At 51.7% G+C, this 27,471-nt stretch overlaps 1 protein-coding gene across 1 annotated transcript in view; it reads right to left on the reverse strand.

Annotated features, from left to right (window-relative positions):
• Positions 1–607: 607 nt before the first annotated feature.
• The window catches only part of LOC140403805 (peroxisomal membrane protein PMP34-like), a 109,903-nt gene continuing 83,039 nt past the window's right edge, over positions 608–27,471 (reverse strand). The window contains exons 7-8 of the mRNA XM_072491964.1: positions 23,327–23,409; positions 608–3,227 (exon numbers count right to left, since the gene is read on the reverse strand). Of these exons, the coding sequence (XP_072348065.1) occupies positions 3,080–3,227; positions 23,327–23,409 (231 nt within the window). The 3' untranslated portion in view covers positions 608–3,079. The remainder of the gene's footprint in view (positions 3,228–23,326; positions 23,410–27,471) is intronic.

A 27,471-nucleotide genomic window follows, 5' to 3' on the forward strand; every position in this document is an offset into this window, starting at 1 on the left:
CTCGGTGGAGGAGCTAAAGGGCAAGTGGGAGGAGGAGCTTGGGGAGGAGATAGATGAGGGGCTGTGGGCTGATGCCCTGAGTAGGGTTAATTCTTCCTCCTCTTGCGCCAGGCTTAGCCTGATACAATTTAAGATTCTTCACAGAGCGCATATGACAGGGGGGAGGTTGAGTAGGTTTTTTGGGGTAGAGGACAGGTGTGTGAGGTACTCGGGGAGCCCAGCAAACCACGCCCATATGTTCTGGTCATGTCCGGCGCTGGATGGGTTTTGGAGGGGTTTTGCGAGGACTATGTCTAAGGTGGTGAACGCCCAGGTCAAGCTGAGCTGGGGATTAGCATTATTTGGGGTATCGAACGAGCCGGGAGTGCAGGAGGCGAAAGAGGCCGGTGTTCTGGCCTTTGCATCCCTGGTAGCCCGGCGGAGGATTCTGCTTTAGTGGAAGGATGCGAAGTCTCCCAGCGTGGAAGCCTAAATTGGAGAAGGTAAAGTTTGCCTTGAGAGGATTCAAGGGTGCAAGGGTTCCTCAGGCGGTGGCAACCGTTCCTAGACTTTCTAGCGGAATGTTAGGAGGTGGTCAGCAGCAGCCCGGCGGGGGGGGAGGGAGAGGGTAGGTGTTTGTTATTGTTTCATGGGGGGGGGGTTGTACATTGGGGGAATTCGCGATATAAGTGTACGATGTTGATCTGTGTGTTTTATCCTTTTCTTTTTTCTGTAAGTGGGTGGGGTTTTTGCTGAAAATTTGCTAAAATTGAATAAATTAAAAAAAAAATAGAATGGTAGCTGCTGACAGATTTTAAAATGGAAATAAGCGAGGCTGTTTGGAGTCAGAAGTGGCAGCAGAGAGCAGGTCATGAACCCTGCATTTCCACTTGACGACAAGTCAAGTGCTTTTGGTGCCAAATCACAGAGCAGTGTTGCTTCCATTTTCCAGCTGCTAGCAAGCATGGCAAGTGAACTGTGAAGATGAATGGTTTCTTAAAAGTAAGAGACGGCAAGAGACTCAAATAGGCTGTTTAACTATTGGACAGGATCTCACAACAGAATCTGCTGGAGTGAGCTGCTCAGGAGAGTTCACGGCAGCACAGAGCAGTGCTAGTGGCAGCTCCAGGCCTCGGGTTAACAGACTATAAAGAAGAAACTTAACTTGGGACAAAGCAGTATGAAGATGATTTCTTGAGGTATGGTTTTGTCAATTGTGCCAATGCAAATAAGGATGCAAAAGCCCATGTGTGTTATATGCAGGGAAGTACTGGCAAATGAGAGGTGACGTTTTATATTTTGAAAGAGAAGTGTTGTTTGAAAAATTCCTTTTGAAGTTGAGACCCCAAAGTCAGTTATTAACTTACAGCTGACTCCAAATTAAAAGACTATGCTGCTATACCCGAACGGTGATACCACATTAAACACACAGCAAAAGCCCATGAGGCTGTCGTCATCCTGGAGTAGTGTCTCCCAGGAGTATCCAGTGCTGAGTAAAACAAGCATTTTGTTGCTATTGCTCTTCACGAAGACCTACATGTGCGAGGTGGATTTTCAGAAAGATGAAGACAGCACAAAGGAACCGGCTAAACTCTGCACCTGATGTGTGTCTTGCCCTCTCCTCCTGTGAACCTGATTGGAGTGAGATCGGAGGACCAAGCAGGCTCCCCTTTCACACTAAAGGTAAGCGATCGTGGCTTGGGTTGCCGATGTGAGTTGCGAAGATCGGTCGACGTGTGTCGACGGTTGGCAAAATTGGGTCCTGGGAAAAATGTTTGAAAAACGCTGATCTAGAGGGAAGAGGTCACGAGTTTGGAAGGTGTTGTCCAAGGAGTCTTGGTGAGTAGCGGCCGTACTTCTTACATAAGGCACACAGAGTGTTCCTTGGAGTCACACATCATCCTGACTTGGAACAATATTCCTGTTCCAGGATAAACGGCAGGACCCTGGGAAGCACCGAGGATCAGAGGGACCTTGGTGTGCAGGTACACCCGTCCCGTAAGGTAGCAGAGCAGGTGGAGACAGTGGTTAAGAAGTCATATGGTGTACTTGCCTTTCTTAACTGAGCCATAGAGTTTAAGAGCAGGGATGTTACGCTGGAACTGTATAAATCGTTGGTTAGGCCACAGCGAGAGTATTGTGAGCAGTTCTGGAATCCACATTACAGGAGGGTGTGATAGCCACTGGGAAGGGTGCAGAGGGGATTCACCAGGATGCTGCCTGGCGGGAGAGTGTTAGTGATGAAGGGAGATTGGACAGACTGGGGTTGTTTTCCTTGGAGCAGAGGAGACTGAGGGGCGACAGGATTGAGATGTATAAAATTACGAGGGGCACAGATAGAGTAGACAGGAAGAAACATTTCCCCTTGGTGGAGGGATCAGTGACCAGGGGCAGAGATTTAAGGTGAGGGACGGGAGGGTTAGAGGGGATGTGAGGTGAAACCTTTTCACCCAGAGGGTGCTGGGAGTCTGGAACTCGCTGCCTGGAAGGGAGGCAGAGACCCTCAGAACATTTCACATTTAGATGGACACTTGCGATACCAGGGCAGACACGGCGATGGGCCGAGTGCTGGAAAATGGGATTAGAATGGTGAGATGGTTGTTTTTGACTGGCGCAGATGTGATGAGGCGAAGGGCCTTTTCTGTGCTGTACAACTCGATAACTCTTTCGCTATCACTGGATCAACATCCTGGAACTCCCTTCCTCACGACTGTGTGTTAAGTGCCACTTCATAGCAGTGTTCATGGCATCGCTGTTAATGTAGGGAGTGGGAAGTGGCCAAGTTGGAGCCTGTTTCAATACTGTCCTCAATGTAACCGTGAAAGGAATTTGCACATAACTTTAGTCCTGCAGCGAAGGAGGTCTGAGGAGGGGGACACATCATAGAGAAAACTCATTTTACGAACTGTTGACACTTTCAAAACCCACCCACTGCTGCTCCAAGTTAAATTGCGCTCTCGCTGAGAACCCCACCTTCACAGCTTCCAGCGAGCCCTCCGAAAACACAATGCTGCCACCCCTGTCCGGATTGGTACGGCAAGGTGATCGCCCAGAGTCCCGAGTGAAGCTGTCGGTGCTCCCAAGGTGGCTCTTCCATTTGTTAATCTGCCACATGAGGAACCGCTCCCATGAGTCGGAAAATGAAGCCTGCAATCTTCTCGTAGATGAGGAACATCAGGGCGGAGGTAAGAACCGTCTGCAGCAGCTTCGCCTCCAAGCCCTTGTACAGGCCCAGGAAACCCTGCTTCCTGTTTGGAATAATGCGTAAAATAAAGACAATGTTACCACAGCCAGCTACAAAAAGAGGAATTAAATCCCTGGGCTACGGACTAAAACCAAGGGGAGATCAGCCGACTGTTGAGAAAGGAGGAATGGCGAATGGTCTCCTCAAACTCACAATCTTGACTCGCGCAGGACGTTAGCTCAGCTGGCCTGTCCTTCAGTGTCAAAGCGAAGATTCTTGGCACAGTGCCTGACCCACACATCTTCCCACAGCCCTCCCTGGCTTCCCAATCTACTGGCATGTCCACACGATGGTGCTCACCCAGTTTAATACACATCGTAAATACGGTAATTATTATTAACTCTAGGCTTGGCACCATTCCAAAATTTGCAGATTATACGCATTTGGCTAAAAGTAGCAAATAATGAGGTTAGACGTTTAGTCAACAGAATTTGACTACTGATGAGACATGTTGTCCAATTTTTTCATCCAGCACTCATCAGGACAAACACAAGATGCCAAATTTCAAACTACACAACAATTTAGGCTACAGAAGAAAAGGATGCTGATTGGTTGGCATGCTAACTCTGATTGGCTGAGGCGTAGCCACAGAGAACTATAAGCTCCCCAAGCTTCTGGGTAATTCAAAAAAGGTGCAAGGCTTGAGCATGTCCCTTTTGTGTGCAGAGAATTGGTCTCTATGGATGAATGTACAGGTAACAGATTAAGTAATCTGCTCCAGGTCTGCTGCTATGCAGTGACTGCGTGCAGTGATTGCGGGAGTGGTATTGCTGCAATGCAGTGACTGCGGGAGTGGCATTGCTGCTATGCAGTGACTGCGGGAGTGGCATTGCTGCTATGCAGTGACTGCGGGAGTGGCATTGCTGCTATGCAGTGGCTGCGGGAGTGGCATTGCTGCTATGCAGTGGCTGCGGGAGTGGCATTGCTGCTATGCAGTGACTGCGGGAGTGGCATTGCTGCTATGCAGTGACTGCAGGAGTGGCATTGCTGCTATGCAGTGACTGCGGGAGTGGTATTGCTGCAATGCAGTGACTGCGGGAGTGGCATTGCTGCTATGCAGTGACTGCGGGAGTGGCATTGCTGCTATGCAGTGACTGCGGGAGTGGTATTGCTGCTATGCAGTGACTGATGGAGCGGCATTGCTGCTATGCAGTGACTGTGGGAGTGGCATTGCTGCTATGCAGTGACTGCGGGAGTGGCATTGCTGGTATGCAGTGACTGCGGGAGTGGTACTGCTGCTATGCAGTGACTGCGGGAGTGGCATTGCTGCGATGCAGTGACTGCGGGAGTGGCATTGCTGCTATGCAGTGACTGCGGGAGTGGCATTGCTGCTATGCAGTGACTGCGGGAGTGGCATTGCTGCTACGCAGTGACTGAGGGAGTGGCATTGCTGCTATGCAGTGACTGCGGGAGTGGCATTGCTGCTATGCAGTGACTGCGGGAGTGGTATTGCTGCTATGCAGTGACTGCGGGAGTGGCATTGCTGCTATGCAGTGACTGTAGGAGTGGCATTGCTGCTATGCAGTGACTGTGGGAGTGGCATTGCTGCTATTCAGTGACTGCGGGAGTGGCATTGCTGCTATGCAGTGACTGCGGGAGTGGCATTGCTGCTATGCAGCGACTGCGGGAGTGGCATTGCTGCTTTGCAGTGACTGCGGGAGTGGTATTGCTGCTATGCAGTGACTGCGGGAGTGGTATTGCTGCTATGCAGTGACTGCGGGAGTGGTATTGCTGCTATGCAATGACTGCGGGAGTGGCATTGCTGCTATGCAGTGACTGCGGGAGAGGCATTGCTGCTATGCAGTGACTGCGTGAGTGGAACTGCTGCTATGCAGTGACTGCGTGAGTGGTATTGCTGCTATGCAGTGTCTGCGTGAGTGGTACTGCTGCTATGCAGTGACTGCGTGAGTGGTATTGCTGCTATGCAGTGTCTGCGTGAGTGGTACTGCTGCAATGCAGTGACTGCGGGAGTGGTACTGCTGCTATGCAGTGACTGCGGGAGTGGCATTGCTGCTATGCAGTGACTGCGGGAGTGGCATTGCTGCTATGCAGTGACTGTGGGAGTGGCATTGCTGCTATGCAGTGACTGCGGGAGTGGCATTGCTGCTATGCAGTGACTGCGGGAGTGGCATTGCTGCTATGCAGTGACTGCGGGAGTGGCATTGCTGCTATGCAGTGATTGCGGGAGTGGCATTGCTGCTATGCAATGACTGCGGGAGTGGCATTGCTGCTATGCAGTGACTGCGGGAGTGGCATTGCTGCTATGCAGTGACTGCAGGAGTGGCATTGCTGCTATGCAGTGATTGCGGGAGTGGCATTGCTGCTATGCAGTGACTGCGGGAGTGGGATTGCTGAAATGCAGTGACTGCGGGAGTGGTATTGCTGCTATGCAGTGACTGCGGGAGTGGCATTGCTGCTATGCAGTGACTGTGGGAGTGGCATTGCTGCTATGCAGTGACTGCGGGAGTGGCATTGCTGCTCTGCAGTGACTGCGGGAGTGGCATTGCTGCTATGCAGTGACTGCGGGAGTGGTATTGCTGCTTTGCAGTGACTGCGGGAGTGGCATTGCTGCTATGCAGTGACTGCGGGAGAGGCATTGCTGCTATGCAGTGACTGCGTGAGTGGCACTGCTGCTATGCAGTGACTGCGTGAGTGGTATTGTTGCTATGCAGTGACTGCGTGAGTGGTACTGCTGCAATGCAGTGACTGCGGGAGTGGTACTGCTGCAATGCAATGACTGCGGGAGTGGCATTGCTGCAATGCAGTGACTGCGGGAGTGTTTTGCTGCTGTGCAGTGACTGCAGGAGTGGCATTGCTGCTGTGCAGTGACTGCGGGAGTGGCATTGCTGCTATGCAGTGACTGCGGGAGTGGCATTGCTGCTATGCAGTGACTGCGGGAGTGGTATTGCTGCAAGCAGTGACTGCGGGAGTGGTATTGCTGCTATGCAGTGACTGCGGGAGTGGTATTGCTGCTATGCAGTGACTGCGGGATTGGTATTGCTGCTATGCAGTGACTGTGGGAGTGACATTGCTGCTATGCAGTGACTGCGGGAGTGGTATTGCTGCTGTGCAGTGACTGCGGGAGTGGTATTGCTGCTGTGCAGTGACAGCGGGAGTGGTATTGCTGCTATGCAGTGACTGCGGGAGTGGTATTGCTGCTATGCAGTGACTGCGGGAGTGGTATTGCTGCTATGCAGTGACTGCGTGCAGTGATTGCGGGAGTGGCATTGTTGCTATGCAGTGACTGCGGGAGAGGCATTGCTGCTATGCAGTGACTGCAGGAGTGGCATTGCTGCTATGCAGTGACTGAGGGAGTGGCATTGCTGCTATGCAGTGACTGCGGGAGTGGCATTGCTGCTATGCAGTGACTGCGGGAGTGGCATTGCTGCTATGCAGTGACTGCGGGAGTGGCATTGCTGCTATGCAGTGACTGCGGGAGTGGCATTGCTGCTATGCAGTGACTGCGGGAGTGGTATTGCTGCTGTGCAGTGACTGCGGGAGTGGTATTGCTGCTGTGCAGTGACTGCGGGAGTGGTATTGCTGCTATGCAGTGACTGCGGGAGTGGCATTGCTGCTATGCAGTGACTGCGTGAGTGGTATTGTTGCTATGCAGTGACTGCGTGAGTGGTACTGCTGCAATGCAGTGATTGCGGGAGTGGTACTGCTGCTATGCAGTGACTGCGGGAGTGGTATTGCTGCTATGCAGTGACTGCAGGAGTGGCATTGCTGCTATGCAGTGACTGCGGGAGTGGCATTGCTGCTATGCAGTGACTGCGGGAGTGGCATTGCAGCTATGCAGTGACTGCGGGAGTGGTATTGCTGCAAGCAATGACTGCGGGAGTGGTATTGCTGCTATGCAGTGACTGCGGGAGCGGTATTGCTGCTATGCAGTGACTGTGGGAGTGACATTGCTGCTATGCAGTGACTGCGGGAGTGACATTGCTGCTATGCAGTTACTGCGGGAGTGGCATTGCTGCTAATGCAGTGACTGCGGGAGTGGCATTGCTGCTATGCAGTGACTGCGGGAGTGGCATTGCTGCTATGCAGTGACTGTGTGAGTGGTATTGCTGCTATGCAGTGACTGCGGGAGTGGTATTGCTGCTATGCAGTGACTGTGTGAGTGGTATTGCTGCTATGCAGTGACTGCGGGAGTGGTATTGCTGCTATGCAGTGACTGCGCGCAGTGATTGCGGGAGTGGCATTGCTGCTATGCAGTGACTGCGGGAGAGGCATTGCTGCTATGCAGTGACTGCGTGAGTGGTACTGCTGCTATGCAGTGACTGCGTGAGTGGTATTGTTGCTATGCAGTGACTGCGTGAGTGGTACTGCTGCAATGCAGTGACTGCGGGAGTGGTACTGCTGCAATGCAGTGACTGCGGGAGTGGTATTGCTGCAATGCAGTGACTGCGGGAGTGGTATTGCTGCGATGCAGTGACTGCGGGAGTGGCATTGCTGCAATGCAGTGACTGCGGGAGTGGTATTGCTGCTATGCAGTGACTGCAGGAGTGGCATTGCTGCTATGCAGTGACTGCGGGAGTGGCATTGCTGCTATGCAGTGACTGCGGGAGTGGCATTGCTGCTATGCAGTGACAGCGGGAGTGGTATTGCTGTAAGCAGTGACTGCGGGAGTGGTATTGCTGCTATGCAGTGACTGCGGGAGTGGTATTGCTGCTATGCAGTGACTGTGGGAATGACATTGCTGCTATGCAGTGACTGCGGGAGTGACATTGCTGCTATGCAGTGACTGCGGGAGTGACATTGCTGCTATGCAGTTACTGCGGGAGTGGCATTGCTGCTAATGCAGTGACTGCGGGAATGGCATTGCTGCTATGCAGTGACTGCGGGAGTGGCATTGCTGCTATGCAGTGACTGTGTGAGTGGCATTGCTGCTATGCAGTGACTGCGGGAGTGGTATTGCTGCTATGCAGTGACTGTGTGAGTGGTATTGCTGCTCTGCAATGACTGCGGGAGTGGTATTGCTGCTATGCAGTGACTGCGGGAGTGGTATTGCTGCTATGCAGTGACTGCGGGAGTGGCATTGCTGCTATGCAGTGACTGCGGGAGTGGTATTGCTGCTATGCAGTGACTGCGGGAGTGGCATTGCTGCTATGCAGTGACTGTGTGAGTGGCATTGCTGCTGTGCAGTGACTGCGGGAGTGGCATTGCTGCTATGCAGTGACTGCGGGAGTGGCATTGCTGCTATGCAGTGACTGCGTTGGTGTGGCATTGCTGCTCTGCAGTGACTGCGGGAGTGGTATTGCTGCTATGCATTGACTGCGGGAGCGGCATTGCTGCTATGCAGTGACTGCGGGAGTGGTATTTCCCACTAACAGGAATGCTGACATCGCTGAGGTCCCAGGTTCCATCCCAGCCCCGGGCCACTGTCCGTGTGAAGTTTGCACATTCTCCCCGTGTCTGTGTGGGTCTCACCCCCACAACCCAAAAAGATGTGCGTGTTAGATGAATTGACCACGTTAAAATTGCCCCTTCATTGGAAAAAAAAATTGGGTTCTCTTTGCAAAAAAAAAATGTTGACAACACTCCAAAAAGACCTTTTGCCGACCACACAGTTCAGCAACGTTGAGACCCGCCCACTAATACAATCCACAGCACTGCCCCTGTCGGCTGAGGCCCGCCTGTCCTTCAACCGCATCAAAGCGGACATCGCAAAGGCTACGATGCCCGCTGTCGATGAGTCCCTCCCCTTCCATGTCGAGAGCGACACATCGGACGTAGCTCTGGTGCCCTCAACCAGGAGGCAGGCCGGTGGCCTTCTTTTCCCATGAGGTACGATCAATTTGGCTGGAGACGAAGTTGAATCCAAACTGAGGCTCGATTAATATCAGAAGTGTGGCCTCCCACAGCAAAGAACAAAGAACAAAGAAATGTACAGCACAGGAACAGGCCCTTCGGCCCTCCAAGCCCGTGCCGACCATGCTGCCCGACTAAACTACAATCTTCTACACTTCCTGGGTCCGTATCCCTCTATTCCCATCCTATTCATGTATTTGTCAAGATGCCCCTTAAATGTCCCTATCGTCCCTGCTTCCACCACCTCCTCCGGTAGTGAGTTCCAGGCACCCACTACCCTCTGCGTAAAAAACTTGCCTCGTACATCTACTCTAAACCTTGCCCCTCTCACCTTAAACCTATGCCCCCTAGTCATTGACCCCTCTACCCTGGGGAAAAGCCTCTGACTATCCACTCTGTCTATGCCCCTCATAATTTTGTAGACTTCTAACAGGTCTCCCCTCAACCTCCTTCGTTCCAGTGAGAACAAACCGAGTTTTTTCAACCGCTCCTCATAGCTTATGCCCTCCATACCAGGCAACATTCTGGTAAATCTCTTCTGCACCCTCACTAAAGCCTCCACATCCTTCTGGTAGTGTGGCGACCAGAATTGAACACTATACTCCAAGTGTGGCCTAACTAAGGTTCTATACAGCTGCAACATGACTTGCCAATTCTTATACTCAATGCCCCGGCCAATGAAGGCAAGCATGCCGTATGCCTTCTTGACTACCTTCTCCACCTGTGTTGCCCCTTTCAGTGACCTGTGGACCTGTACTCCTAGATCTCTTTGACTTTCAATACTCTTGAGGGTTCTACCATTCACCGTATATTCCCTACCTGCATTAGACCTTCCAAAATGCATTACCTCACATTTGTCCGGATTAAACTCCATCTGCCATCTCTCCGCCCAAGTCTCCAAACAATCTAAATCCTGCTGTATCCTCCGACAGTCCTCATCGCTATCCGCAATTCCACCAACCTTTGTGTCGTCTGCAAACTTACTAATCAGACCAGTTACATTTTCCTCCAAATCATTTATACATACTACAAAGAGCAAAGGCCCCAGCACTGATCCCTGTGGAACACCACTGGTCACAGCCCTCCAATTAGAAAAGCATCCTTCCATTGCTACTCTCTGCCTTCTATGGCCTAGCCAGTTCTGTATCCACCTTGCCAGCTCACCCCTGATCCCGTGTGACTTCACCTTTTGTACTAGTCTACCATGAGGGACCTTGTCAAAGGCCTTACTGAAGTCCATATAGACAACATCCACTGCCCTACCTGCATCAATCATCTTAGTGACCTCCTCGAAAAACTCTATCAAGTCAGTGAGACACGACCTCCCCTTCACAAAACCATGCTGCCTCTCACTAATACGTCCATTTGCTTCCAAATGGGAGTAGATCCTGTCTCGAAGAATTCTCTCCAGTAATTTCCCTACCACTGAAGTAAGGCTCACCGGCCTGTAGTTCCCGGGATTATCCTTGCTACCCTTCTTAAACAGAGGAACAACATTGGCTATTCTCCAGTCCTCCGGGACATCCCCCGAAGACAGCGAGGATCCAAAGATTTCCGTCAAGGCCTCAGCAATTTCCTCTCCAGCCTCCTTCAGTATTCTGGGGTAGATCCCATCAGGCCCTGAGGACTTATCTACCTTAATATTTTTTAAGACACCCAACACCTCTTCTTTTTGGATCTGAATGTGACCCAGGCTATCTACACACCCTTCTCCAGACTCAACATCTACCAATTCCTTCTCTTTGGTGAATACTGATGCAAAGTATTCATTTAGTACCTCGCCCATTTCCTCTGGCTCCACACATAGATTCCCTTGCCTATCCTTCAGTGGGCCAACCCTTTCCCTGGCTACCCTTTTGCTTTTTATGTACGTGTAAAAAGCCTTGGGATTTTCCTTAACCCTATTTGCCAATGACTTTTCGTGACCCCTTCTAGCCCTCCTGACTCCTTGCTTAAGTTCCTTCCTACTTTCCTTATATTCCACGCAGGCTTAGTCTGTTCCCAGCCTTTTAGCCCTGATAAATGCCTCCTTTTTCTTTTTGATGAGGCCTACAATATCTCTCGTCATCCAAGGTTCCCGAAAATTGCTGTATTTATCCTTCTTCCTCACAGGAACATGCCGGTCCTGAATTCCTTTCAACTGCCACTTGAAAGCCTCCCACATGTCAGATGTTGATTTGCCCTCAAACATCCGCACCCAATCTATGTTCTTCAGTTCCCCCCTAATATTGTTATAATTAGCCTTCCCCCAATTTAGCACATTCATCCTAGGACCACTCTTATCCTTGTCCACCAGTACTTTAAAACTTACTGAATTGTGGTCACTGTTACCGAAATGCTCCCCTACTGAAACATCTACCACCTGGCCGGGCTCATTCCCCAATACCAGGTCCAGTACCGCCCCTTCCCTAGTTGGACTGTCTACATATTGTTTTAAGAAGCCCTCCTGGATGCTCCTTACAAACTCCGCCCCGTCTAAGCCCCGGCACTAAGTGAGTCCCAGTCAATATTGGGGAAGTTGAAGTCTCCCATCACCACAACCCTGTTGTTTTTACTCTTTTCCAAAATCTGTCTACGTATCTGCTCCTCTATCTCCCGCTGGCTGTTGGGAGGCCTGTAGTAAACCCCCAACATTGTGACTGCACCCTTCTTATTCCTGATCTCTACCCATATAGCCTCACTGCCCTCTGAGGTGTCCTCTCGCAGTACAGCTGTGATATTCTCCCGAACCAGTAGCGCAACTCCGCGTCTATCCCGCCTGAAACATCTAAATCCTGGAACGTTTAGCTGCCAATCCTGCCCTTCCCTCAACCAGGTCTCTGTAATGGCAACAATATCATAGTTCCAAGTACTAATCCAAGCTCTAAGTTCATCTGCCTTACCCGTAATACTTCTTGCATTAAAACATACGCACTTCAGGCCACCAGACCCGCTTTGTTCAGCAACTTCTCCCTGTCTGCTCTGCCTCAGAGCCACACTGTCCCTATTCCCTAGTTCTCCCTCAATCATCTCACCTTCTGACCTATTGCTCCCGTGCCCACCCCCGTGCCATACTAGTTTAAACCCTCCCGTGTGACACTAGCAAACTTCGCGGCCAGGATATTTATGCCTCTCCGGTTTAGATGCAACCCGTCCTTCTTATACAGGTCACACCTGCCCCGGAAGAGCTCCCAGTGGTCCAGATAATGGAAACCCTCCCTCCTACACCAGCTGTTTAGCCACGTGTTTAGCTGCTCTATCTTCCTATTTCTAGCCTCACTGGCACGTGGCACAGGGAGTAATCCCGAGATTACAACCCTAGAGGTCCTGTCTTTTAACTTTCTGCCTAGCTCCCTGAACTCCTGCTGCAGGACCTCATGCCCCTTCCTGCCTATGTCGTTAGTACCAATATGTACAACGACCTCTGCCTGTTTGCCCTCCCCCTTCAGGATGCCCTCTACCCGTTCGGAGACATCCTGGGCCCTTGCACCAGGGAGGCAACATACCATCCTGGAGTCTCTTTCACGTCCACAGAAGCGCCTATCTGTGCCCCTGACTATAGAGTCCCCTATTACTATTACTCTTCTGCGCTTTGACCCTCCCTTCTGAACATCAGAGCCAGCCGTGGTGCCACTGCTCTGGCTGCTGCTGTTTTCCCCTGATAGGCTATCCCCCCCGACAGTATCCAAAGGGGTATATCTGTTCGAGAGGGGGACAACCACAGGGGATTCCTGCACTGACTGCCTGCCCTTTCTGGTGGTCACCCATTTCTCTGCCTGCACCTTGGGAGTGACCACATCTACATAACTGCGATCTATGACGCTTTCCGCCACCTGCATGCTCCTAAGTGCATCCAATTGCCGCTCCAACCGAACCATGCGGTCTGTGAGGAGCTCCAGTTGGGTGCACTTTCTGCAGATGAAGCCATCCGGGACGCTGGAAGCCTCCCGGACCTGCCACATCTCACAGTCAGAGCACAGCACTCCTCTAACTGACATTGCGTCAATTAATTAAAATTAAAATTTAAATTTAAAAAAAGTTTTTTTTTTGAATATTTTTTTTTTAAATTTTAAAGTTACTGTTAACTATCTGCTTCCTAGCACTAGATTTCTAATATAAATGTGAAAGCTAACTATAGTACTCTCCGATCTCTGGCTTAGATACCCCTCTAAATTATAATTAAGTAATTATGTCTAATTAGTTACCAATGCTTAATTTTTTTTAGCAGCTGACGAAATGGCTGCGTGCTGGAGGCTACGCATATTTATAACCCGGCTCCTGGGCGGAGCTAGCATGCAGGGGCCCAGGTGAACCTGCAGTGCAGGTTCTACCGTACAACCCTTAATATAGGAACACAGTGGTTTACCACATTCGCCCCCTGTTAAAATTGAGTCCGGCGGGGGTGGTGGAGAACTATATACAATTAGGAATTTTTATATTTACAGAGCAGTAAAAAAAATGTCTCTGGTCATCCGGCGGGCCGGTCAGAGGTTCAGCCGGTCCGGCGCCTTGATCGTCCTCTGGGATCGACGAAGTGGAGCCGGCGATGTTGGTGCTGTCGTGGTCGAAGTTGACTCCGGGAGCGTGCCAAAATCCTCTTTCTCAACGGGGGTGGGCAGGGGGAGGACGGACAGTCCTAATGGGTGATGGGGGCGGCGGGGGAGAGGAGGGTGTCGGCGGGGGCGACGGGGGTGGGCAGGGGGAGGACGGACAGTCCTAGGCGGGGTGATGGGGGCGGCGGGGGAGGCGAGGATGACGCCGGGGGCGACGGGAGTGGGCAGGGGGAGGACGAACAGTCCTAGGGGGGGTGATGGGGGCGGCGGGGGAGGGGAGGGTGGCGCCGGGGGGGCCGGGGGTGGTGTGGGGGTGGAACCTGCTGGTGCCAGGTCTCTGAGGGAGACGGTATCCTGGCGGCCGTCGGGGAACGCCACATAGGCGTACTGTGGGTTTGCGTGGAGCAGGTGCACCTTTTCCACCAATGGGTCCGCCTTGTGGAGCCGCACATGTTTACGGAGCACGGTTCCCGGAGCTGTGAGCCAGGTCGGGAGCGACACCCCAGATGTGGACTTCCTGGGGAAGGCAAAAAGACGTTCATGCGGTGTACTGTCAGTGGCAGTGCAGAGTAATGAGCGAATGGAATGTAGTGCATCAGGGAGGACCTCTTGCCAGCGGGAGGCCGGGAGATTTCTGGACCGTAGGGCCAGCTGGACGGCCCTCCGTACTGCCCCATTCTCCCTTTCTACCTGTCCGTTTCCCCGGGGGTTGTAGCTCGTCGTTCTGCTGGAGACGATACCCCTGCTGAGCAGGAACTGACGTAGCTCATCACTCATGAATGAGGATCCCCTGTCACTGTGGACGTAGGCGGGGAAGCCGAACAGACTGAAGGTAGAATTGAGGGCTTTAATGATGGTGGCAGACATCATGTCGGGGCATGGGATGGCGAAGGGGAACCGGGAGTATTCATCGATCACACTGAGGAAATGTGTGTGTCGATCGGAGGGGAGGGGGCCTTTGAAATCCACGCTGAGGCGTTCAAAGGGGCGGGAGGCCTTCACCGTTGGTGACGCCGAAGAGGACCCTAAGGAAGTGATATCGACGGCCGTCTGTCTCGAAGGCGGTGTATGGCCGGTCCGATTTACGGATGGGGAGCTGGTGGTAAGCGGATTTCAGGTCCACCGTTGAGAAGACCCGGTACTGTGCAATCTGGTTAACTATGTCAGATATGCGTGGGAGGGGGTACGCGTCGAGCTGCGTGTACCGATTGATGGTCTGGCTGTAGTCCACGACCATTCGATTTTTCTCCCCAGACTTGACCACTCCCACTTGAGCTCTCCAGGGGCTGTTGCTGCCTCGATGACTCCCTCCCGTAGCAACCGCTGGACCTCGGACCTGATGGAGGCCTTATCCTGGGTGCTGTACCGTCTGCTCCTGGTGGCGACGGGATTGCAATCTGGAGTTAGATTGGCAAAGAGGGAAGGAGGATCGACCTTTAGGGTCGCGAGACCGCACACAGTGAGGGGTGGTAAGGGTCCGCCGAATTTAAGGGTCAGGCTCTGGAGGTTGCACTGGAATTCCAGGCCGAGGATAAGTGCAGCACAGAGGTTAGGGAGGACGTAGAGGCGAAAGCCGTGGAACTCTACGCCTTGGACTGTGAGCGTGACCGTGCAGTACCCCCGGACCGCTATGCAATGGGATCCGGAGGCCAGGGAGATACTTTGATTGGTAGGGTGTACCTTAAGGGAGCAGCGCCTTACCGTATTTGGATGTACAAAGCTCCCGGTGCTCCCGGAGTCCAGTAGGCAGGAGGTCACATGGCCGTTGACTTTCACGCTGGTGGATGCGTTGGTCAGAGTGTGTGGTCAGGACTGGTCGATTGCCATGGATGCGAGTCGTGGTTGATCGTCGGGTAGTGAGGCGGCCATTGAGTTGAGGTCCTGGAACGCCGTTGGTCTCCGTGTGCTGCGGGGTGGACAAGATGGCGGCGCCCGGAGATCCTGGGGATTACAAGATGGCGGCGCCCATGGAACGCACGTGTTGTGCGGGGGAGAAGATGGCGGCGCTCATTGGTCGCACATGGCCTGGGGAGGAGAGGACAGCGGCGGCCATTGTCTGTGACCGGGGGGGGGGGGTGGGGGCGACTGTTGAGCGGGCCTGGCATGCCGCAGCTAAGTGGCCCTTCTTCCCGCAGGCCGTACAAAGGGCAGCATTGGCAGGGGTGTTTTAGCTGGCCGTAAAAATAGCATCGGGGCCCCCCCCCGGAGATCACTGGCCGGCGCGTAGCGCAGGCGTATTGGGTGGGTAGTGCCCCTGCTGGGGCGGCTGCCTGTGGGGCCCATGAAGCGTAGGAGGGGTGGGCCGCGCGGTTGGGGGCGGAGGACTGGACATTGCGCAGGGCGACCGTCATGGAAAGCGCTAGTGTTTTAGTCTCTGCGAGGTTGCGGTGGCCCCTTCTAGGAGCCGCTGTCTGATAACATCAGACCCAATCCCAGTTACAAAAGCGTCCCGCATAAGGAGATCTGGGTGGTCCTTAGCTGTAACGTCCTGGCAGTCACAGTCCCGAACTAGTGGGATCAGGGCCCTCCAGAAGTCCTCGATTGACTCACCAGGTAGATGAGTACGCGTTGCGAGTGCGTGTCTGGCGAAGAGTGCATTCGTCTTCTGCTCATAATTTTCTTTGAGTCGAGTCATGGCATCAGCGTAATTGGGCGCATCCTGGACCAGCGGGAAGACTTTGGAGCCGAGTCTGGAGTACAATATCTGGATGTTCTGAGCCTCTGGAACAGGGGTCGGCGCCGCGTTGATATACGCTTCAAAACAAGCTCGCCAGCGCTGGAAGTCCTTTCTGGCGTCGCTTGGGTGTGGATCCAGCTGCAGGCGATCTGGTTTAATCCGGAGGTCCATCTCCTGAATCTGATACTAATAAATTGAGGCACGATCAATTTGACTAAAGACGAAAGTTGAATCCAAACTGAGGCTTAATTGCTGTCAGATGTGTGGCCTCCCACGGCAGCTGACGAAATGGCTGCGAGCTGGAGGCCACGCATATTTATGCCCCGTCTCCTGGGCGGAGCTAGCATGCAGGGGTCCAGGTGAACCTGTAGTGCAGGTTCTACCGTACACCCTCTAATATCCGAACAAGGTGGTTTACCACACCCGCACCCTCCACACCTCTGAAATCCGCCACTCCTCCGTCGAAAAGGAGGCCCAGGACATTGTAGAAGCTGTGCGGCATTGGAGGCATTACCTGGCGGGAGGAGATTCACACTCCTCACTGACCAACGGTCGGTTGCCTTCATGTTTCGTAATGCGCAGCGGGGCAAGATAAAAAACGATAAGATCCTGAGGTGGAGGATCGAGCTCTCCACCTTCAATTATGAGATCTTGTCCCATCTTGGGAAGCTCAACGAACCTCCTGACGCCCTATTCCGCGGTACATGTGCCAGCGCACAAGTGGACCGACTCAGGACCCTACACGATGATCTCTGCCACCCGGGGGTCACCCGGTTCTTCCACTTCATCAAAACCCGCAACCTGCCCTACTACATAGAGGAGGTCAGGACCGTCACCAGAAACTGCCAAATCTGCACAGAGTGCAAGCCGCACTTTATTGGCCAGATAAAGCACACCTGGTGAAGGCCTCCCGCCCCTTTGAGCGCCTCAGCGTGGACTTCAAAGGGCCCCTCCCCTCCACCGACCGCAACACGTACTTTCTGAATGTGGTCGATGAGTTCTCCCGGTTCCCCTTCGCCATCCCCTGTCCCGACATGACTACTGCCACTGTCATTAAAGCCCTCCACAGTATATTCACACTGTTCGGTTTCCCCACCTACGTACACAGCGATAGGGGGTCCTCCTTTATGAGCGATGAGCTGTGTCAATTCTTGCTCAGCAGGGGCATTGGCTCGAGCAGGATGACCAGCTACAACCGTCAGGGAAACGGGCAGGTGGAGAGGGAGAATGGGACGGGCTGGAAGGCCGTTCTGCTGGTCCTATGGTCTAGAAATCTCCCGGTCTCCCGCTGGCAGGAGGTCCTCCCCGATGCTCTCCATTCCACACGGTCACTCCTGTGTACCACAACTAATGAAACCCTCCATGAACGTCTTCTTGTTTTTCCCAGGAAGTCCACTTCCGATCACTCCTAACCTGGCTGGCAGCTCCTGGACCCGTCCTGCTCCTGAGAAATGCGCAGACCCATAAGTCTGACCCGTTGGTCGAGAGGGTCCACCTTCTTCATGCTAACCCGCAGTACGCCTACGTGGCACGCCCTGACAGACGCCAGGACACGCTCTCCCTCCGGGATCTGGCACCCGCTGGATCCCCACCCACGGCCCCCTCACCAACCCCTCCACCCGAACCATTCTTCTCTGCTCCACCAGCACACCTCACCGCAACCCCCGCCCCTGGAGGATCCGTCCTCCCACTGGTTCCACCCGGAGGTAACGAAGCAGAGGACGGCCCGCTCCCGGAGTCGAAAATACCTGAGTCGGCTCCTGCATCACCACCGAGACTGCGGCGGTCACAGAGGACCATCAAGGCCCCCGATCGATTCATTTCTTCGTTGTTATTGTTACTGTTAAAGGCTTTGCCACCACCCCCGCCGTACTCTTTTTTTCAACAGGGGGTGAATGTGGTAGACCATATTATATGTATTAGGTACCTGTGTTGGAGGTACTACTGTATTGGAGATGCGTGGGTAAATCCTTGTCTGCTGGCTCCGCCCAGTGGACGGTATAAAGAGGTGTTTATCCCTGGCTGCAGCCATTTTCTGTTACGAGCTGCTGGGGAACACACCTTGTCTAATAAAGCCTTCGATTATTCTCTAATCTCGCTTTCGCAATAATTGATGGTGCATCACAGGTACTCAGGCCATTCGTTCCAGGAATTGGCTGATCCAGTCAAACAGCATGTTCCTTTGGTTGTTTGTGATAAGCAGAGCACAGGCAGCATTTAACCAGCCCACACTCGCAAAATCCAATACAAAGCATCTGCAATTAGATGGGATTCCACGATTGGGCAGCAATTGCTGAACAACCCTGAGTGCGTTCATAGCTGCACCAACAATCAATTGGAGATGATGAGTTGAGTTCGGAATGTGGCTCATTTCAAAGTCCCCATAGTCCCCGAGGACATTGGTCGCTCTATAGCGAGAGGGAGGGGAGCGAGAGCAAGACAGACAGCTGACTGGTGGTGATGCAACTGGAGGTTCACCACACCTCAGGTTAGGGGCAAGGTTGAGAAGGCAGGGGGGAAATTCCTGGATAACCTCAGCAGTTACGGGAATTGAACCCGTGTTGCTGTCACTCCGCATCACGAACCAGTCGTACAGCCCACTGAGCTGACCAAGTGTGACATACACAGTCTCTGTAATATAAATTGTGATGGTTTGAAATTTGGCATTCTTGTGTTTGTCCTGATGAGTGCAAGATGAAAAGCTTTGACACCATGTCTCTCTTTTCTGAAATAATGAGGATAGTAACAGGTTTCAGGTGCACTGGTTAAATGGGAAGATGAAGTGCTAACTTTTGCTGGGAAGAGTAGGCGAGGCAATATAAAATACAGGGTACACAAACATAAGTATGGATAACGAGTCTCGTCTGTCGTTATCTGTTGACTTTTTCGTTTTCACTCCTATATGAACGAGAATCGCAACTCAATTGTCTGTAAAATACGACAAACTAAAATGTGCCAAATAAAATGTGAAAACCAATAAAAATATGTAAAACCAATAAAGGATACGATTATTAAAGATGTTGAGAGATAATGACCCCGGGGCGGGATCTGTGCAAAGATCTTTGACGGTGAGTTCAGAAGGTGGTTAGAGGGAACCTTGGATTCATGAGTGGAAGCAACTGAGCTTTTATAAAACACTGGCTCAGCCTGAATTAGAGCACACACCATTAGGAAGGATGTGAATGGAGGGGGGGGGGGGGGGCGGTGGCAGAGGGGATTTATCAGAATGGGACCAGGGATGAGAGACTTTAATGTGGAGACGGGAGAATCTGCGATTCTTCTCCTTTAGAACAGAGAACATCAAGGGGGGGGGGGGGGGGTGAAGGGTTTTGAATGGGGAATCAGACGTTATTTCCAAACACAGGGGGACAGAGAGATGGGCAGTGAACCAGGAGGGGGATTGCCTTTTTAAAAAAACACATCCATTTTGTATGTGACCTGGAAGCCTGATAGGACGGCGGAAACAGATTTGATGATAAACAGGATTGAACCTAGGTCCTCAGCACCGCGAGGCAGCAGTGCTAACCACTGTGCTGCCCCGAGATGATGCAAACATCTGTAGAGGGACAGTATTGAGGAAGCAAGGGGGCTGCAGAAGGACAAGCTAGGAGACTGGGCAATGAAGTGGCAGATGAAATACAATGTGGAAAAGTGTGAGGTTCTGCTGGAAGGAGGAATTTAGGCAGAGACTATTTTCTAAATGGGGAAATGCTTCGGAAATCAGACGCACAAAGGGACTTGGGAGTCCTTGTTCACGATTCCCTTAAGGTTAACGTGCAGGTTCAGTCGGGAAGGCAAATGCAATGTTCGCATTCAGGTCGAGAGGGCTAGAATACAAGACCAGGGATGAACTTCTGATGTTATATCAGACCCCATTTGGAGTATTGTGAGCAGTTTTGGGCCCCGTATCTAAGGAAGGATGTGCTGGCCTTGGAAAGGGTCCAGAGGAGGTTCACAAGAATGATCCCTGGAATGAAGAGCTTGTCGTGTGAGGAATGGTTGAGGACTCTGGGTCTGTACTTCTTGGAGTTTTGAAGGATGCGGGGGGGGGGATCTTATTGAAACTTACAAGATACTGCGAGGCCTGGAGAGAGTGGACATGGAGAGAATGTTTCCACTTGTAGGAAAAACTAGATGCAGAGGACACCATCTCAGACTAAAGGGAGGATCCTTTAAAACAGAGATGAGGAGGAATTTCTTCAGAAAGAGGGTGGGGAATCTGTGGAACTCTTTGCCGCAGAAGGCTGTGGAGGCCAAATCACGGAGTATCGTTAAGACAGAGACTGATAGGTTCTTGAGGGCAGCACGGTAGCATAGTGGTTAGCACAATTGCTTCACAGCTCCAGGGCCCCAGGTTCGATTACCGGCTTGAGTCTCTGTCTGTGCGGAATCTGCACCTTTTCCCCGTGTCTGCGTGGGTTTCCTCCGGGTGCTCCGGTTGCCTTCCACAGTCCAAAGATGTGCAGGTTAGCGTTTAGCAATGCTAAATTGCCCCTTGGTTTCCAGAAAGGTTGGGTGGGGTTACGGGGATAGGGTGAAGATGGGGGCTTGGGTAGGGTGTTCTCGGTGCAGACATTGTAAATTGTATGATTCTATGATTAATAAGGGGATCGGGGGTTATGGGGAGAAGGCAGGAGAATGGGGATGAGAAAATATCAGCCGTGATTGAATGGCGGAGCAGACTCGATGGGCCGAGTGGCCTAATTCTGCTCCTACCCCCATATAGTCGTCTGTGTCATTTATATAAAGAACGGCCTCAACCGGGACCTGGGATTCATGTCTCATTACATTCACCCCCCACCATCTGGCCTGCGAAATCCTACCAACTGTCCTGGCTTGACACAATTCACCCCTCTTTAACCTGGGGGTCCCCCTCTCTCCAGTTGCTCCGTTTGGACCTGTAAAGACTTAATTACCTGCAAATACTCGCATACAAAGTATCGGCTTGCATCTTTAACTTTGTCTATATATATATGGAACTCACCTCTTCATTCACCTGAGGAAGGAGCAGCGCTCCGAAAGCTAGTGACATCGAAACAAACCTGGTGGACTTTAACCTGGTGTTGTAAAACTTCTTACTGTGCTCACCCCAGTCCAATGCCGGCATCTCCACATCATTTTTATTAATGACAAACAATAGGAGACCCAGCACAGATCCCTGTGATACCCCACTGGACACCCAGCACACAGCCCTGTGATACCCCACTGGACACCCAGCACACAGCCCTGTGATACCCCACTGGACACCCAGCACAGAGCCCTGTGATACCCCACTGGACACCCAGCACAGAGCCCTGTGATACCCACTGGACACCCAGCCCTGTGATACCCACTGGACACCCAGCACACAGCCCTGTGATACCCCACTGGACACCCAGCACAGAGCCCTGTGATACCCACTGGACACCCAGCCCTGTGATACCCCACTGGACACCCAGCACAGAGCCCTGTGATACCCCACTGGACACCCAGCACACAGCCCTGTGATACCCACTGGACACCCAGCCCTGTGATACCCCACTGGACACCCAGCACACAGCCCTGTGATACCCCACTGGACACCCAGCACAGAGCCCTGTGATACCCACTGGACACCCAGCCCTGTGATACCCCACTGGACACCCAGCACAGAGCCCTGTGATACCCCACTGGACTCCCAGAACACAGCCCTGTGATACCCCACTGGACACCCAGCACACAGCCCTGTGATACCCCACTGGACACCCAGCACACAGCCCTGTGATACCCCCAGGACACTGGCTTCCATTCACTAAAGCAGCTATCATCACCGTCTGTCTCCCACAGCTAAGTAAAATTTTGAATCCACCTCATCAAGTTCCCCTGTATCCCATGTGTATTTGCCTCCTTTATTAGTCTCCAATGTGGGATCTTGACAAAGGCTTTGCTGAAATCCATGTAAACTACATCAACTGCACCACCCTCATCGACACAGCTGGTCACCTCCTCAAAAAATACAATCAAATTTGTTTGGAATGACCGCCCCCTGAGAAAGCCCTGCTGACCATCCCTAATCAAACCTTTCACCTCCATTGGTTTCCATCCCCCCCCCCCACCGCCTCGGTGTTTACCAAAACTCTCTTCCACTGCCGACTCCTTCCTCAGTGACCGTATCTCTCTCGAAGCTATCAACACCTACTCTGTTCCTTTGCTGCTCCCATTCCCATTCTCTCTGCATTGAGTTCCGTCACAGCTCTGTAATTCAATGTCCTCTGCCCTCGAACCTTTCCCTGATCTTCCCTTTTTTATACCATCTGCCCCTCCCGCCTTTTCCACCGGTGTGAATCCCATCACATCCCAACCTGCTTCAGCTTTGAAACTGATATGGATTCTCCCTCCGCCCATGTGGCCAGGCCTGAGCTTCTCTTGTACTTTTGTTTATAAAACAGGTGCATGCACCCCAAGTCATTGCCCCACAGAACCCCCAGTGCAGAAGGAGGCCATTCGACCCATCAAGTTTGCACTGACCCTCCGGAAAAACACCCCACCGCGGCCCACTCCCCCGCCTTCTCCCTGTAACCCCACCTAACCTGCACGGAAAGCACCCGGGGGAAAAGCACACAGGCACGGGAGAGAACGTTCAACCTCCACACAGACAGTGACCCGGGTCCCTGGCGCGGTGAGGCAGCAATGCTAATCACTGTGCCAACCGTGCCGACAGCATTATTCTGCACTCATTAACCTACGCTTCACTCCATCCAAGGTCAAAATATCCATCCTCAGGTGTTTTGCCCAGATCTGCTCAGAGCTTCCCTGTTAGGGTTTAACCAGGGTGTTGTAAAACTGAGGCAGGATCCCAAGTTCACTTAATAGAACATAGAACAGTACAGCACAGAACAGGCCCTTCGGCCCTCGATGTTGTGCCGAGCATTGTCCGAAACCAAGATCAAGCTATCCCACTCCCTGTCATTCTGGTGTGCTCCGTGTGCCTATCCAATAACCGCTTGACATAAAGCTCGCATTCATTAACCTTTTTTGGATAATTTCCTGCCCCTCCTCATGATACAGTCGCTCAGTGACCTAATTGTAAAAGATAAAAGCCAGCTCAGGTAGGCCGGGACTCACTTTACTCTCTGACTCAGGACGTAGATGATTCTTCGGAGGCTTCCCAGAATCCTGCCCTCTGCGCCCCTCTTGTGCTGTCCAAACTGGGGAAAGAGGACACATTGGGTTTATCAGTGTTCGAGGCCCCTGCCATCTCCCGCACTCCTCTCGGGGAATGATACCTCATCATAGTGCTCACTTTCTTGGTTGCGAGCCTCGACTGTGAGTTTTGGTGGGCAGAGGGCATCACATGAGGCACGTTTTGTCGGTCCGACACCCAGCAGGAGGATATCTGCACCGTGCCCTATTCTTGCTCTGCCAAGAACTTTCACTGTTCATAGCTATCATAGAATTTTCAGTGCAGAAGGAGGCCATTCGGCCCATCGAGTCTGCACCGGCTCTTGGAAAGAGCACCCTACCCAAACTCAACACCTCCACCCCATCCCCATAACCCAGTAACCCCACCCAACACCAAGGGCAATTTTGGACACTAAGGGCAATTTATCATGGCCAATCCACCTAACCTGCACATCTTTGGACTGTGGGAGGAAACCGGAGCACCCGGAGGAAACCCACGCACACACGGGGAGAACGTGCAGACTCCGCACAGACAGTGATCCAAGCCGGGAATCGAACCTGGGACCCTGGAGCTGTGAAGCAATTGTGCTATCCACAAGGCTACCGTGCTGCATTCTGTTGCAATGAAGGAAAACATGGCAGCTGTATTCTAGCACAGCAGGAGCCCAGAAACAAAGGGACACTTGAGGGACAAGTACTGGCCAGGAAACTGGGGAGACTTCCCTCATCTTTTCCAAATTGAACCATAAGATGCTTTGCGGCCAGTCGAAAGGGCATGCTTGATTTACTGCCTTATTAGACAGAAAAGCACCTCTGACAGGGCCGCACCTCCGGTGGGGTGCGACCCGGGTGTTAAAGAACAAAGAAAATTACAGCACAGGAACAGGCCCTTCGGCCCTCCCAGCCTGCGCAGATCCAGATCCTTTATCTAAACCTGTCTTCTATTTTCCAAGGATCTACTTCCCTCTGTTCCCCGCCCATTCATATATCTGTCGAGATGCATCTTAAATGATGCTATCGTGCCCGCCTCTACCACCTCCGCTGGCAAAGTGTTCCAGGCACTCACCACCCTCTGCGTAAAAAACTTTCCACGCACATCTCCCTTAAACTTTCCCCCTTTCACCTTGAAATCGTGACCCCTTGTAATTGATACCCCCACTCTTGGAAAAAGCTTGTTGCGATCCACCCTGTCCATACCTCTCAATTTTGTAGACCTCAATCAGGTCCCCCCTCAACCTCCGTCTTTCCAACGAAAACAATCCTAATCTACTCAACCTTTCTTCATAGCTAGCACCCTCCATACCAGGCAACATCCTGGTGAACCTCCTCTGCACCCTCTCTAAAGTATCCACATCCTTCTGGTAATGTGGCGACCAGAACTGCACGCAGTATTCCAAATGTGGCCTAACCAAAGTCCTATACAACTGTAACATGACCTGCCAACTCTTGTACTCAATACCCCGTCCGATGAAGGCAAGCATGCTGTATGCCTTCTTGACCACTCTATCGACCTGCGTTGCCACCTTCAGGGTACAATGGACCTGAACACACAGATCTCTCTGTACATCAATTTTCCCCAGGACTCTTCCATTGACCGTATAGTCCGCTCTTGAATTAGATCTTCCAAAATGCATCACCTCGCATTTGCCTGGATTGAACTCCATCTGCCATTTCTCTGCCCAACTCTCCAATCTATTTATATTTTGCTGTATTCTCGGAGTCCTCCTCGCTATCTGCAACTCCACCAATCTTAGTATCATCTGCAAACTTGCTAATCAGGCCACCTATACCTTCGTCCAGATCATTTATGTACATCACAAACAACAGTGGTCCGAGCACGGGTCCCTGTGGAACACCACTAGTCACCCTTCTCCATTTTGAGACACTCCCTTCCACCACTACTCTCTGTCTCCTGTTGCCCAGCCAGTTCTTTATCCATCTAGCTCGTACACCCTGAACCCCATACAACTTCACTTTTTCCATCAACCTGCCATGGGAAACTTTATCAAACACCTTACTGAAGTCCATGTATATGACATCTACAGCCCTTCCCTCATCAATTAACTTTGTCACTTCCTCAAAGAATTCTATTAGGTTTATAAGACATGACCTTCCCTGCATAAAACCATGCTGCCTATGACTGATAAGTCTATTTTCTTCCAAATGTGAATAGATCCTATCCCACAGTACCTTCCTCAAAAGTTTGCCTACCACTGACGTCAAGCTCACAGGTCTATAATTCCCTGGATTATCCCTGCTACCCTTCTTAAACAAAGGGACAACATAAGCAATTCTCCAGTCCTCCGGGACCTCACCCGTGCTCAAGGATGCTGCAAAGATATCTGTTAAGGCCCCAGCTATTTCATCCCTCGCTTCCCTCAGTAACCTGGGATAGATCCCATCCGGACCTGGGGACTTGTCCACCTTAATGCCTTTTAGAATACCCAACACCTCCCCCTTCCTGATGCTGACTTGACCTAGAGTATTTAAACATCCATCCCTAGCCTCAACATCCGTCATGTGAATACCGATGCAAAGTACTCATCAAGAATCTCACCCATTTCCTCTGACTCCACTCATAAATTCCCTCTTGTCTTTGAGTGGGCCAATCCTTTTTCTAGTTACCCTCTTGCTCCTTATATACGAATAAAAGGCTTTGGGATTTTCCTGAACCCTGTTAGCCAAAGATATTTCATGACCCCTTTTAGCCCTCTTTATTGCGCGTTTGAGATTTGTCCTACTTTCCCGATATTCCTCCAAAGCTTCATCAGTGTTAAGTCGCCTAGATCTTATGTATGCTTCCTTTTTCATCTTAGCTAGTCTCACAATTCCACCCGTCATCCATGGTTCCCTAATCTTGCCATTTCTATCCCTCATTTTCACAGGGACATGTCTGTGCTGCACTCTAATCAACCTTTCCTTCAAAGACTCCCACATTTCAAATGTGGATTTACCCTGAAAGAGCTGCTCCCAATCCACATTCCCTAGCTCCTGCCGAATTTTGTTATACTTGGCCTTTCCCCAATTTAGCACTCTTCCTTTAGGACCACTCTCGTCTTTGTCCATGAGTATTCTAAAACTTACGGAATTGTGATCGCTATTCCCAAAGTAATCACCGACTGAAACTTCAACCACCTGGCCGGGATCATTCCCCAATACCAGGTCCAGTATGGCCCCTTCCCGAGTTGGACTATTTACAGACTGCTCTAAAAAACTCTCCTGGATGCTCCTTACAAATTCTGCTCCATCTACGCCTCCAACACTACATGAGTCCCATTCAATGTTGGGGAAGTTAAAATCTCCCATCACGACCACCCTATTGCTCCTACAATTTTCTATCATCTGTCTACATATTTGTACCTCTACTTCACGCTTGCTTTTGGGAGGCCTGTAGTAAAGTCTGAACAATGTTACTGCACCCTTCCTATTTCTTAGCTCTACCCATATTGCCTCAGTGCTCGAATCCTCCATCGTGCCCTCCTTAATCATAGCTGTGATATCATCTCTGACCAGTAATGCAACTCCTCCACCCCTTTTACCTCCCTCTCTATCCCTCCTGAAGCATCTATACCCTGGGATATTTAGTTGCCAGTCTTGCCCTTCCCTCAACCAAGTCTCAGTAATACCAATAACATCATATTCCCAGGTACTAATCCAAGCCCTAAGTAGCCTTACCTGCTACACTTCTCGCATTGAAACAAATGCACCTCAGACCACCTGTCCCTTTGCGTTCATCATCTCTTCCCTGTCTACTCTTCCCCTTAGTCACATTGAGTTTATTAGCTAGTACCTTACTGGCTTTAGTTGCTGCCTCTTTACTGACCTCGTACTTCCTAATCTGGTTCCCATCCCCCTGCCACATTAGTTTGAAACCTCCCCAACAGTGTTAGCAAAAGCACCCCCTAGGACATTGGTTCCAGTCCTGCCCAGGTGTAGACCATCCGATTTGTAATGGTCCCTCCGCCCCCAGAACCGGTTCCAATGTCCCAAAAATCTGAACCCCTCCCTCCTGCACCACCTCTCAAGCCACGTATTCATTCTGATTTTCCTTGGATTTCTACTCTGACTGTCTCGTGGCACTGGTAGCA

Source organism: Scyliorhinus torazame, chromosome 29, assembly GCF_047496885.1.
Source record: "Scyliorhinus torazame isolate Kashiwa2021f chromosome 29, sScyTor2.1, whole genome shotgun sequence".
Taxonomy (NCBI): domain Eukaryota; kingdom Metazoa; phylum Chordata; class Chondrichthyes; order Carcharhiniformes; family Scyliorhinidae; genus Scyliorhinus; species Scyliorhinus torazame.